The 14,344-nt window shown below is 46.2% G+C and overlaps 1 protein-coding gene across 2 annotated transcripts in view; it reads left to right on the top strand.

Moving 5' to 3' along the window:
* The window catches only part of GABBR2 (gamma-aminobutyric acid type B receptor subunit 2), a 2,296,575-nt gene that overhangs the window by 2,031,732 nt on the left and 250,499 nt on the right, over positions 1-14,344 (top strand). For both annotated transcript variants that reach the window (XM_069620609.1, XM_069620608.1), the window contains exon 14: positions 4,257-4,367. In XM_069620609.1, the coding sequence (XP_069476710.1) occupies positions 4,257-4,367 (111 nt within the window). The remainder of the gene's footprint in view (positions 1-4,256; positions 4,368-14,344) is intronic.

The raw sequence follows: 14,344 nt of genomic DNA, 5'->3' as shown, positions 1-14,344 counted from the left end.
CAGTGCCGTGTTGATCTTCTTGGTCGGCCTCTGAACCAGCTGGTCGGGAGAATAGTGCAAAGCACAGACTCAGGTTGCCCGCATTGCCTAGCCCCCTATGCTACCGTTGTTCTTAAATGTTTAAGGCCAACACAGCTTTGACTTCTCCACCTGTAAGAGATGTCCTCTGTGCTCCATTATCTCTCTGTAGTTCTATGGGATCCGGTCCAATCTTTCTCATCCTAGTAGATTTCATCAAATTCTTCTTTTTTTTTTACAGGAAGATTTTGCCGCAAATATATGCGGGGGGAGACTCCCTTCAGTCCCCCTTAACACCTCTACATTAATTATTCTCCTAAACCCCCTCCCCACACATGTTTTCTTCAAAATCAAATGAAAATAATTCTACGAAATCTACTTCGACGAATTCTACTGCGGCAAAAACTCCCTATCCCTTCTCTCTACTACAGTTGGCCTACCTGATATTTTATTTATTTTAAATTAACTCAACCGGCAAAAGAGAAAGACTAAATCATTCACCAGGGCAGTTGTCGAAGGAATAGACCATAAATGAAAGCCTTGAGATTCTTCAAAACGTGACTAGCCGACCACTGCGGAGGAGCTTCCGAGTGTGGTGAGCAACAGACTGGGAGACTGGAAGAATAGTGGGAAACAGGCTGAAGACAAGGCAATTCAAACAGGAATATAATAGGAACACAAAAATAGGTACCTGGTTTTAAATTCGGAAATAACATTTTGAAAGATTAACATAAATAGGTAGTTTGAAAATACAAAAGCTTGAAGACCCAGAATCACAAAGGTTGACCACTGAGTAAAAAGAATTAGGAGGAAGAGATAAGTGGGATGTCCCGGTGAAATAAGATGTGCCAACTCAGTCTATTTTCTAGAAAAGAAACTTTACTCAAAAGTGCAACAGGGCACATAGTTTTGTGGAAAGGAGCTGGGAATGTCTGCACGGTAAAGGGACGGTGGGGGGGGGGGGGAAGAGTGGTTCTTCCCATATGATGTGGACAAGAATCAAAAGATAGGAGGCAGGGTGGGCAGCAGGAGGGAAGGCACTGCCAACTAACATAAACAAATGAAATGCATCAAGAACTTATATGTTTTAAATAAATGCATAGAAATGCAAATTATACAATAAGATGTACTGTTGAACTTTAATTTTAGAGATTTAATTTGGGATAGCCACCTTAAATTTTCAAACGAATTACATATAATGAAGAAAAGCAAACTGGAAGGGAGTTTAGGAAAATTAGGAGGGCACAGGCAGACACAAAGAAGAGAGCAGGGGATATGAGGGAAACAAGGAGCGTGGGAGGCATTGGAGGAAAAATCATGGTGTCAAAAAGAAAGTCACAAGGAAAGTAGGGAACACTGGGAAATGCACTAAGGATGACAGGTGAAGGATAGAGCGAGGACATGCGAATGGCAGCATCTTTTAAATGCAGATAAGTACGAAATAGTATGTTGAGAACAAAGTGTAATTACTCCATGAAAAGTGCAGTGCAGCACACGCGGTCCTTTTTACAACGGCCGTAAGCAGCTATAAACATATTTCTTTTTAAAATGTAAAATGTTGTACCATGATCCTTTACATGTGCACCCGTTCACCAACGTGAGTTTGTGTTGAAACCACTCTTACTTACACAAAGATACCAACACAGGTAAAGGCGGCTAGGAGTAGAGCACTGGGGATCATTAGGGCATCACAATGCCTAAAATCACCTTTGCCTGGTGTAAAGGAAGCCAGTAGCGTTATTTCCCAGACATACTGCTGTTTCTAAAGAACACTGCTCCCTACATCCACTGCACCCTTCAGAGTATTCTGTCCTCTTCTAACCCGATATTCTGCACTTGTAGCTCATTGCCGTTGCTTGGACTATGCTGAAGAAAACCCCACTGCAATAGAGCTCTTCTCTTTGGGTATCATTATGAGTGTAGTGGCCAAGGGAAAAACATGTAATATGTTAAATACTACTTTACTTGTCTTTGCACAAAAAGGCATTCTAGTCAATTACCCATGACTTACTAAAGCAATAGAACCCTGAGAGCGGGCATAACCGGTCCAGTAATGCCCCCCGATCCGAGGTTCTATTGCTATTAGTAACCCGGCACATTGTACTGGGGTACTAATAGTATTTTCTGCTAGAGTGGAGAAACGACGTGTCACCCGTTTTTTCACTCAAGCAAAACAAAAATGGCAACCATGGATTGACTAGAAGGAACTAAATGTAGTCCCTTCTCCCTTTCAATGGCGGCCATTGAAAAAAGTAAACAAAAACGATGGCCGCCAGGGAACGGGTAGAAGGGACTACACGTAGTTCCTGCTCCCTTATGATGGTGGCCAGGACGTGGCTGCTACCAGCCCGACAAAGCAGTAACGACCGGCGAGTGGCAATGAGCTTGCTTGTTACACGCTCATTGTCCCTCGCCGGGTACTAATAGGGAGCAATTGAAAATGGGTGGAATTCATCAAAAACGTGTTATCCAACTTAGATCTTGTCAATTTTGATATAATGCCAGTAAAAACAAAGTCATTGTTAAATCAGCATTCATTAATTCCGCACTTTTACACTTTTTAAAAGTCAGAGATATAGGTGCCAAGACGACACAATATTTGAATATAAAAACCACCTGGGACTTTGAGAATTATTTGTCTTGGCTGGAAAATCCGGTACACAGATCGCTGACAAGGTTTTGCTTAGACATACTTACCTGGGCTGCTTTTATGTGCAAATAGGCCCAAGGGAATTCAGAGCACTGTAGAAACTGTGAAAATGCTGTTGAAGCGGTTGCCCATTTCATCTTTCTATGCCTGCTATATTATTCTGCAAGGGGAACATGGATCAAACCAGTATTAAAAGTAAATGGGTTTAGGCAGGTGGAGGATGCATTGGCATTTTTAAAATCATGTAATTCCAACAAAAATGTATTGTTTTTGCTAATTATTTCCATATGGAATATTTAATAAAGAAGTCGGTTATAATCAAATACTAGGACATATACCCGAAATAATGTCAAAATGAGCAATGGCTGCTTTTTATGTACTTTTCACTATGGTTTGTACCCCTGATGTATTTGAATGCATTTACCCTGCTGGTTTGTTTTATCTTGAGGATATATTATACTATTATAGATGGTCTGTTGAATGGAGGAATTTGTATTATTGCACTTTGCACTTTAATGGCTTTCAGCCGTAAAAAAGTTTGTTGTAGTCTACAAAAATGCAAGACCAAAAGTTGATGGCTGGAATGTTTTAAACACATCATAACCATGGGCACAGCTACGGGCAACACTCAAGACCATAGTTTTCAGCCTGCCAAGCCATTACAGAAGGGGAAAGACAATTTCCAAATCAGGATTGGTCCCACCCCAAAAGCAGCCCAAACTGCTAGGTCACATCCCTCCTGCACAAAACCACAAGCATCCCCAGACATGTTTTGACCTTGTTGGGCGTCATCAGTGAGGAGTAAACAGGATCTCTGGGCCCAGCAGGCTAGGGACGCACCTCTGGGCATACCCCTCCCACTGGGGATGACTCAAGCAAAAACAAAAGTTGATGGCTGGAAGGTTTTGAACAAATCATAACCACAGACTCAAATCGGGGCAACCCTCCAGACCATCGTTTTTCAGCCTGCCCAGCCATTACAGAAGGGGTAAGACCATATGCAAATCAGTCTTGGTCCCACCGCAGAAGGGCAGTCCAGCCCAAAAGACTAGGTCACATCCCTTCTGCACGAAACCACAAGCATCCCCAGACATGTGTTGGCCTTGCTACTTGCTACTTCTTTTCAAAATACCCCCTCTACATGACTTGTTTACAGCATGTACAGCATTGGAACTCCTGCATGGGGTAAATATGGGTTATCATTTACCGGATGCCCTAATTACTATATTCCCCTTGTGATAAATACTCCATGCAATCCCAGCTCATATTTAGGTGGCATTTAAAAAACATGAGGTATTTCCAATAATAAGACATTATTACTGTTACCCCATACGCACAATCAGGTCCCCAATCTAATACATCCATTTGCGTTGCCCGTTAAACATTCTAGGTTCGCCAGTCCTATCGAGGACCAGAGGGGACCTCTTACTGCAGCCATGACACTAGCTGTCTGTGAGCATTTTCTTAATTGCATGGAAATGACTGACTGTTACTAGAAGTAGTGGGGCAAAGCAACCATTTGTTTTAACCGAATATGCCATTTGGTACTGAACATATCATTCAGATATTTCTATTTCTTCTCTTTTAGCCGGACCCGGCGGGCAGAGACATCGCTATTCTTCCTTTTCTGGAGCACTGTGAAAACACTCACATGACCATCTGGCTTGGCATAGTCTATGCCTACAAGGGGCTGCTTATGGTAGGCACCACTTACTTTCTCTCAACCTGACGTTTTACAATGTAATATAATAAAGCAATAGAACCCCAGGAGGGGAGCATTACCGGTCAGGTAATTCACCCACGGTGATCATTTTATTTAATTTTATTGAGCATTCTTTATGCGCTTATACAGCAGAATTGTGTTTCAAAGCACCACAAGGCTAAATGGGAAGGGTACAGGGGAGAGAAAAAACATTGACAAAAACAGTAAATATACAGTCGTTGTCCTACTGGGCCTTGTGGTATTCGGATGTGCAAGTGCAGTCGAGAAGTGCAGGAGATATGGATGGGTTGGGGGGTGGAGGGGCAGGGAATGGACATGTGCTGGTGGGGGCCCAGGAGGGACGTGCTAAGATGGAGGCATCAGACTAAGTGCTAGTGCAGGCGACTCACAAGGGTGGGATGTAGAGCCAGCAAGGAGGAGCCTGCAGGGGCAGTGCAGTGTGGGGGAGGTGCTGGTATCGACTGGGTAGAAGACCTGGTATCCTGTAAGACCAATGAGGACCAGGCCACAGGTTTCAGTGGCAGTGGGTGATTAACACGGAAGGGAAAGAGGGAAAGCGGTACAGAAAAGCAGGGTTTCGAGGAGCTTCCGGAACTGGAGGTCCAGCTCAAGGCTGAGAGGCAGGGAGGCTGTTCCAAATGGACACACCAGCCAAGGAAAGAGACCTGCCTACCACTCGCTGCTTGGCGAATCGTTTGACAATCAAAGAGTTGGTGTTAGTGGAGCTGAGGGCTCTAGCACGGGAGTATTTAGGGAGGCAAAGTTGGAAATAACGTGGTCCCAGGACCAGGACAGCCTTGTGGAAGATGCAGAGGGTCTTGGATTTTATCCTTGCAGCAACTGGGAGCCAGTGGAGAGATTTTAGGGCTGGAGAAATACAGTCCCTGGGCTTGCGGCCAAGGATAAGGATTGCAGCCCTATTCTGGATTAGCTGGAGGGGGCATAGGGAGAAAAGGGGAAGGGTGAGAAAGAGGCTGTTGCAGTAGTCCAGCCTAGAGAGCACCAGAGCTCTAGAGACATTGAACTTCTGGGGGAAGGTGAGGGAAGGGAAAGGCAATAAGATAGAGCCCTGGGGGACGCCACAGGTAGAATGTGTGGTGGTGGAAGAGAAAGGGCATAGTTGCACCTGGGAAGGGCAATTAGTGAGGAAAGAGGTTAGCCAATCCAGTGCCTGGTCAGTGATGCCGAAAGTATCACAGAGTCATTTTATGAGGCTAGAATGGTTGACTGTGACAAAGGCAGAGGAGATGTCAAGGAGAGTGAGAACAGCAGGAGAGTAAGAGTCGAGGTTTGCAAGCATGACTTCACGGGTGTTCAGGAGAGCAGGTTCCGTGCCTCTGGATGCCCTGAATTCAGACTGATGGTCATAGAGGCAACCAACATGTTCAGTGTGGAGGGTCAGTTGGAGGAGGACCAGCTTATCCAAGAGTTTACCCAGAAAGCGGATAGCGGAGATAGGGCGATAGTTAGGTGGCAGGTGGGGTCAGCAGATGACTTTTTTAAGAGAGGGTGCACAAGGGAGTAATTGAGGAAAAGAGGGAAAGAGCCAGTGGCGAAGGAGTGGTTGCAGAAGTCGGCGAGAGCAGTGATGCACCTGTTTGGAGGAGACCTTCATAGAGCATACAACCTTAGAGATCTCGTCCGGTGCTTTGGACAGGAGGGAGGGGAGTTGAGGGGGTTAGGAGGTGTGGATCCAGGGGAAGCAGGGGAGCAGGCGCAGGGGTGGAGATGAGGGCAGAGGAGAGTGATGAAAGGATGTCCTGAGTTTTGGATGTGAAATGGGAGGCCAAAGCAATGCAGAGAACCTGGGAAGGAAGGAGAGAGGTGGAGACTGCAGCTGAACTGGTGAGTTCCTTGCATATTTTGAAAAGCTTGGCCACCTTGTTAGTGGCTCCAGAGATACAGGCTTGGATGTGGGCCTGCTTCTTGGAGCAAATAGAGAAACGATATTGCCTTTGGTGCAGGCGGCAGGCCATTTGTCAGAGGGTAAACCCAAGGTCTGCCACTTCTGCTCAGCAACTCTGAACTTGTGTTTCAGAGATGCTAGATCGGAGTCATACAGCCATTGTTCTTGGAGGCAGGTTTTAGGCAGATTCCCATGACAGGGGCAAGGTTGTCAAGTTTGTTAGAGATGGAGAGGTGCAGATTAGCAAGGACAGCATCAAAGGGAGAGTCAGTGGTGGGTGTGGGAGGAGGGATGAAGGTGGAGGCAAAAGCAGCGATTGTCACTCGCTTCATACGTCAGGTGACGGCAAAGGAGGCTGGCAGTGCTGGAGGAGGCTCAAATAGAGGGCCAAGGGGCGCCAGGCAGCAGGAGAGGAGAGAGTCATCAGACCAGGAGAGGGGGGTTGTGACAGGATTAGAGATAAGGATATCACCAGAAATGAGGGCGTCCAGAGTGTGTCTGGCTTTGTGGGTCGGGCTGGAAGGAAGAATAGTGAGAGAGAGGGAGTCACAAAGGGCACAGAACTGTGATGTGGATGATTCAAGGGAGTTGAGGTGGATATTGATGTTACCAAGGAGGAGGATTTTGGAAGAAGAGGTGAGAGGGGGAGGCAAGGTCAGCCCATTCAGAGAGGTAAGAGAGAAAGGGCCAGGGGGTCTGTAGGTGGTGGCGAGGGTGAGAGAGAGAATAGGCGAGACCCCAAATCTAACGATGAGGCATTCAAAAGAGGAGTAGGATTGAGTAGGTATGATGGAAGCGGGGAATCAGGGCCACTCCACCTCCAGACCTGTTGGGTCTGGGTTTGGAGAGGATTTTGTAGCCCTCAGGAAGGAGAGTGTCAAAAGCAGTTACAGAACCTGCATTGAACCACATTTCGATAAGAGCGAGGATGTCTAGGTCAAAGTCTTCATGAAGGAGACAGATGTCAGAGGAATGTTTGACAGCAGAGTGAGAATTCAGAGTAGCTAAGTGAAGATGGTTACCACTTTTGAAGGATTTTCAAGGGGCATACAGGGGCATGGTACTCCCATCATTGGTGGTGGAGAGGTGAGAGGAGAACAAGAACAAGGAGTGGCAGGAGTGGGAGGAAGTTTATGAGAGCAGGCAGGCGCTTATCGAGAAGGAGAAGAGTAGGTTGAGAGCCTTGGACCATGATAGTGCCATTGTGATAGACATTAATGATACACCTAGAGGATGAGAAGTATACCAGGAGTACTTCCCAGAAGAAAGGGGAGAGAGTGGAGACCAGATGGCAGTCCAGAGGACAGGAGAGAGGAAGGGACAGAAATGAGGATGTCAGTAATAGTCTGCCTGGAAGTAGCATTGACATAGGTGTCAGCAATAGGTAGGCGTGGGTTAGCGTCCAGGAGAGCTTTTTTCATCATTTTTCTTCCAGACTTTGTGAAAGAGGTAGGATAGGTGATAGAGCAGCAGTTGGAATAGCTAGGGAAGATAGTGCCATGGAGTAGCAGAGGAGAGAGAGAAAGAAAGGGGAGCTGCATAATGCACAGACTCACAAGGTGGCCTAGCAACCAAGCAGGCAAAGAAGAAGGAGGTGTGCAACGGGACACAGTCAATGCACAGATTTAAAGCACACCTAAATTCGAATTTCCAATAAAGCTGTTGTGGAGAGCTCCCAGGTATGCCAGAGGGACACTGGAAGTCTGCGGACTCAAGGGCCCAACACCGTCACCCAGGATACACAGAGGACTCAAGTTCAAACTGCGGTTTATTACAAACAAAACCAACAGGGATCAGCACAGGAACAGAGAATTTTCGTGCACATCTCGCTCATCCTCGGCTCGCAGGTCAGTTTTACCCTCAAATGGTGCCAGCACTTCATCACAACATGGGCCCTTCTCCAGAAAACCTATCTGCCCAGGTGATTGGGTACTGAGCACTCTATAACCTATAGAGGACACTATAGCTGTTATTCTACTGGCCCTCACATGTGAGGTGTTCCATCCCCAGTTCACTAACTATAACATTGTTGCAGTGTTGTGGATTTACCATTGGTTATTACCATTGCTACCCACCCCTAATGTACTAAACTGTGATTGGCTAGCGCTGACATCCACAGGCATGGGACCCAAAATGGTTCTAAGTCCATTGTGTACCTTTTCAAGGTGATGAGAACAACTATGTGTCTGTATTGTAACTTGTGTGCACCACCTTTGCTGTATGAGAATGCTCTCCTGTTCAGCACAACACTTATTGTATACTGTTGCATACTTGTTGCAGCCTGTATCTGGCTGCCTGAGACCGGCTCTCCTTTCCCACCACCGATCATTGTCTATTGTCTGACCACAAATTTGAGCCCTGCAGCTCTGAGTTATTAGGGTTTATTCATATTTTCTGCAGCTGGTCCCTTTTTCGTCTGGCATTGGAATGCCATCCTTGGCTGCGGGTCCTGTCTCACACGTCTTGCTCACTGTCCAGTAATATCAGCTCAGATCATCTCTTGCTCAGAGGCCTGGGGCCTGCTGTAATTTTCCTAAACTTTATAATGCGGTTTCTTCAGTGTCCATGCTATACTACATTTTCCATAGGTTAGTCACACTTGGCTCTGTCAGGTCCCATAGGTGCTCCTGCAATCCCATAGGGTTATTCACATTTAAGCATCTGCAAGCTTTGCACTGGATCTCTTGTGCCTTGCGATTTCTGTGTTGCTGCATTTGGCTAATGGAAAACTTAATAAAAGCAATGACAGTATGCATATGCATCTTCCCTCTGTGAACTGTGTGCTTGTGTTCATCATGTATTAGAGTGGGAGTTTGTGTCTTTTCATCTTGTCATGAATTTAGTGGTAGGGAAACTGGTGGCAGGATCCCGACTCCCTCTTCAGTCCTCCCTCTGGTCGACCTGTTGACCACATCCATGGACGACAGTCCTTCTGCTCTTGGCTGCCATATCATCGTTATTCCTCAGAGGTGCCCATAGTAGTTTGTATGATCATCGAACGACCAGTTCATGTAACAGCACATTCCTTCGGGGTTACACCATACCCACTTTCCTTGCATTGAATGGGTTGTCCAGCTTCATTGCTCCAATTGGGAACAGTTCACAATGCATAATTCTCTCTCTTATTTTGTTCCTTTTTGCCACAATCTCGTCCTTTGCTCCTCCTATATTTACATCCATCAGGACCTGCATCCGATAGCCTCCTCCGCCGTTTTCTTGCATCTTGCCATGCAGATTTCTATCACACACATTGAAATTGCTGCCAGTATTGATGTGCCTATTATCACCTTTAGTCCATCTGTCAGCCATGACAGCATCCATGACCATATGTATGCTATCCAGCTCTGGTCCTTTCCAGTCCCTTTTGCTTCCTCCTCCATTTTGGCATGCATCTGCGATAGCTGTAGTACCGCTTCTGACAGGGTACCATTATCTTCGTCATTGGCAGGTATGAACGTGCAACAGGAACTCCCAATATTTGTGCAAACCCCTCTTTTAATAGCTGTAAGCAGATCCAGAACATATCTATTCTGGAGTGCCACCAACCTTACTGCTCAGAGCTCTTTTTTTATCACGTTAAATCCATTCACTGTTGAGTTAATTGTCACCATCAGCTCCCAGCGGGTAGTTTGTAACCATATTGCATTTGTCTATGTGTGTACGGATGGTATCAATGATGAAGAGAACATTTGTGTCCTGCTGAACACTCTGTGTTCTGCTGGTACTTCATCTAGTGTTGTTTCTGATGCTTCTGAGAAGTCATTTCCACCTCTCTTCACTCTGCTCAGTCCAGCTGGCATCTCTGCCTTGGGTGTTGGTACCGCTTCGATTGACCTTTTCTTCCTTTTGTTATTGTCCATCTTCAGGAACTCATCGAGCTTCACATCTTTCTTTGGCACAACCAACAAAGGCATGTTGATGTGTACCAATGAGCAAACTCCTCCCCAGTCTGGTGACAGCTTCTTGCATGCTTTCGATCCGCAAGCCCAATAATGATCCATTAGTACTACCGTTCCCACCTTCATAGCTGCATGTTTTTCGATGCATCTGCACCCAACGTTCTCGGCAACTTGAACTTCACTGTTGTTCTGATAGCAAAGTGCTGGTGTCTTCACAGGTATTATTGGCATCAGTCCAGCTTCATTTTCCACACATGTCAGTAGCCTTGCACTCACCTCCCATTCTCTCAGGCACTTGTCACTTTCTTCCTGTACCTTGTTCACTGGTGATTGTGCTAGTGTCAGTGCTTTGCTCCCCACCACTCCATCCTGCCATCCATCATCTGTGTACACTTGTACATACACGAGTATCTGTGGTCTTTCCAAGCAACCAGGCTCTCCTTTTTTTTCATGTATTGTTAACTTTATTCGAACTGTTAAACTTCTGAACTTTTAAACATCACCTCAAATTAACACATTATGGATTCATCAGAAACAAGTTGAAGAGGGACAGATCTAATGGCAGTGGTTAAGAAGGGATAAGAAAGATGTAAGGTGTGGCTTGGAGAGCTCAGAAAATGCACCTAGCTAAAGCATGTGACTCCAAGATGGACACCACTATTTAGCAACATGTGTTATATAGGGGAGCAGGTAATTTCATGTCACAGGATACTGAGCGCCCAATGGTCTTGCAGTGACTCTCAGTGACCAGTCAGAATATGTCACTGGGTAGCATCCAGGAGTGACTGCAGTGAGTGGCTGCCCGGGGTAAGGCTGAGTCCATGGAAGGAACAGGGAGAGCCTCATGCAGGCATGACACTCAGTATCCAGTGAGTAAGGCATTGGCTGAAGTCCAGCAGGAGGAAAATGTCAGACTCGAGTATAACAGCGACACATAGCTCATAGTCACAGTATGAAGCCAAGCAGGCAGACAGTCTCTGGTACAGCAGCGACACCCAGAGTTTAGTCACAGTATGACATCAGCTCAGTGAATGGAAGTCTCATCTTAGTTTGGAAATTACTCATGTCAGTATAGTGGGACCAGTATTCAGATCCTCAAGTTCTGACTTGATTTCACCAGAGTGTGATTGCTTTTCCTGTCCACTATGTATTGCAATCAACAATGCAATCCGGCCGCCATGTTGTCAATGTCTTTCAGCATACGTTGAGTCATCAGGATCCTGGTGAAGGATCCGGATGGCATAGATGCACAGTCAGTTTGATCAATAACAGCATGGTGTTGGCTAAATTCACAGAGGGAGCTCAGAGACGCAGTGCAGCATTGATACCCAATGCCAATCACAGAGGGCTTAATACTCGCACCCAAAAAAGCTCTCAGCCAGAAGGGTCAAGGGAACAAATTTGAAGGAGCTAAGGGAAATGCAGAGCGAAACATGGCCATTTGCATATGCAATAATCCTGCTAATGGATTCAGTTCCTTTTAAGACACTGCTTGCCACACCGCTGCATCCACATAAGTACATATAACCGAAATACAAGTATCTCATATTGACATCCAAAGACAAATGTAATGTACTAGGTCCGTCTGCTTTAGGAGCAGTGACTATGCAAGTTACAGTTGTCTTTTCTGGTAAGGATTGCATAGTGTGGTCTTGACATTTCAAGATTTACCTATTATATGTTCCATCAGATGAAAATGCACAGGTAAAATCTCAGGCCTCCAGAGTAGCTCCCAGGTGACCCTGGCATTGCGAACACTTGCACAGCCACAGTGATGACAAGCTCATCAGGGCTATCATGGACACATTCAACGTTGGTGGCACCCATGCCAGCCTGGTGTGGGCAGAAGTTAGAGATTGGCTTTCGTAATGCTACTAAAGTAGTTGAGCAAATCCTCCACTGAGAAGTTCATGGTTATCTCCAATCCTTTATAGCAGCGGCGGATCAGGTCCTCAAACTCAAGGTACTGACGCAGAAATTCTTGCACCATAGCACGCCACACAACCGGCATCAGGTTCACCTCAGGTGAGAGATACTTCAGGATCTTGAGATAGAGCAACTCCAGGGACCGTTTCACTTCCTTTCCCGGGTACTTTGCAATCATCTTGCGAAGCTCCTGTTTGCTGTATGCCAGCTGGAAGCTCACATCCTCTTCCTTCACTCCTTGTGCCACTCATGCTTTCCCCCATCAAAGAAACAGTTGAGCTTTTTGAGGGGGCGGCCAAGGTACTGGATGACATAATGGTCCAGGTTCTCACTGTACTTCTGCTTGATTTCCTTCCTCTTGGACTCCAGGCTATGTATCTTCTGCTCCGACAGGAAGCAGTAGATGTGGTGGTAATTTTCCATCATTACCATGTTGGCATTCATCTGGAGGCCCACATAGGGCAGGCTATTAATGCTGCTGAACACGGTACGCAGCACTCTGCGGTACGCCTTGTCCAGCTCGGCTCGCTCTGCGGCATCTTTGAACAGGCTCTCGGCTTCGGCCACAAACTCCTGAAAGCGGACCACCAATGGCAGGATTCCAATTTTCTTCCCACTCGGCAATTTGGATTCCTCCATCTCTTTGCACAGCGCAGACGACTGCCTCCTCAGTTGTTACCGTTTCTTTATTCAGTATCTTCAAGTTCAGATGTCATCAGGCACATTATCATCATAGGAGGTATTAGGATGCTCAGCAGGGAGCCCGCTGGCTCTCACCACCCAGGCTATACCATTCCAACCAAGCTCTCCTCCTGTCTCCTCACTCTTGTCCATGGACATGGCAATTCCTTCAGGGTGATAGTCTTTGTTTCTCTCTTGCCGGGTCCATCAGTTATGTACTATGTAGCTTCATCTAACTGCCAATAATGGGTCATCATGTCTAATGTCTTTATGTAATTGTCTTCATACGGGAATGTTTCTCTGGACATCCATCTTAGTGCCGCTGTATTCCCCTGGAACCTCCCTCGAGTTGTCACCATCAAGAGATACATCAAGCATTGTGCTCTTGCTGCAAGTATTTCAGTTGCTATGAACGTTCTGGAGGCACTCATGGCATAGGGGATTAATGAGCAGACAGAACAGCTCTCCTCTGTGGTTTCCTTACCTACTTTGGTCATGTGTTTGTACCACATGTTTTTAGACACGCGAGCAGTGTCAGCGAGATGCATGTCTACCCCTTTCATGTCTGTGTCAACACTGCGCTTACCTCTCCTTACCTTATCAGCAGTGTTCTCCTGTCCACCTGACATAGTCGTTCCACCTGCTTGGGTCGGGGGAATGTTAGTAGAAGGTACAGCGGTAGCACTAGCAATGCAGGTAATTTTCTAAAATACCAACACAATAACACCGCTAGGAATAAGTAGCACCCACAGAACCATTACATTTTTTAATATGTCGTTAATTTTCACTTACGCTGCTTGATCCTTACAGCTTGAAGATATAGTTGCCTGCCTGAATTGCACAAAGGAATGCGTTCTTTTGTAAATTCTCTTAAGCCCTGCGGACCAAGTAATCACTGATGGCAAAGGCAAATACTTCTTCCCATACTTTTCTTATGGATGGGTCTCTCAGTGTGGCAAGGACATGGGGGTTGCCATGCTCAAGGTGTGTGTATGTTTGGGCCACATACTCTATAAAGGCAAGATAGTATACTCTGGGGGATTGTGATCTGAATCTACTGGGTCTCCTCACAGTATGGACATATTGGTTTGAGAAAGTATCTGGGTGATGGGCAGAGGGCAACATGAACAATCATCAATCAGTGCATCGACTTACTTGTTGATTGTGTGCAGAAAAAAAAAATAACAGACAGTGTGCCCTCAATCAAAATAGATGAGCAGTCCTGTCCATCACTCTGTTGCCTGCGAGCGTGTGCCCATTGGATGTCCTCCTCAGATCGCGCTTGTAGTTCTCGTTGCTGATCGTTGGCCCTGTCGATCAAGGTGTTCTTGGTGACAGGTGAGGCCACTGCTTTGTAGGGCTTGAAGTCTGCCAGGTGGTTCCAGACCTGCTTCTCCTTGAGTTTGACAGCACGGTAGGCCACCTTCTCAACAATGTGCAGACCCGAGAATTGTGGCACATTTCAGCGCCTCACAAAATTCCTCAGGAGGACAATGTCCCCTACATTCACAGGGTTTTTAATTCCAGAGTCTTATGGTGCA

This window comes from Ambystoma mexicanum, chromosome 5q (assembly GCF_040938575.1).
Source record: "Ambystoma mexicanum isolate Mex_15411 chromosome 5q, UKY_AmexF1_1, whole genome shotgun sequence".
Taxonomy (NCBI): Eukaryota; Metazoa; Chordata; class Amphibia; order Caudata; family Ambystomatidae; genus Ambystoma; species Ambystoma mexicanum.
Note: the sequence above shows the minus strand (reverse complement) of the source record. Positions and strands in the feature narration are given on the sequence as shown.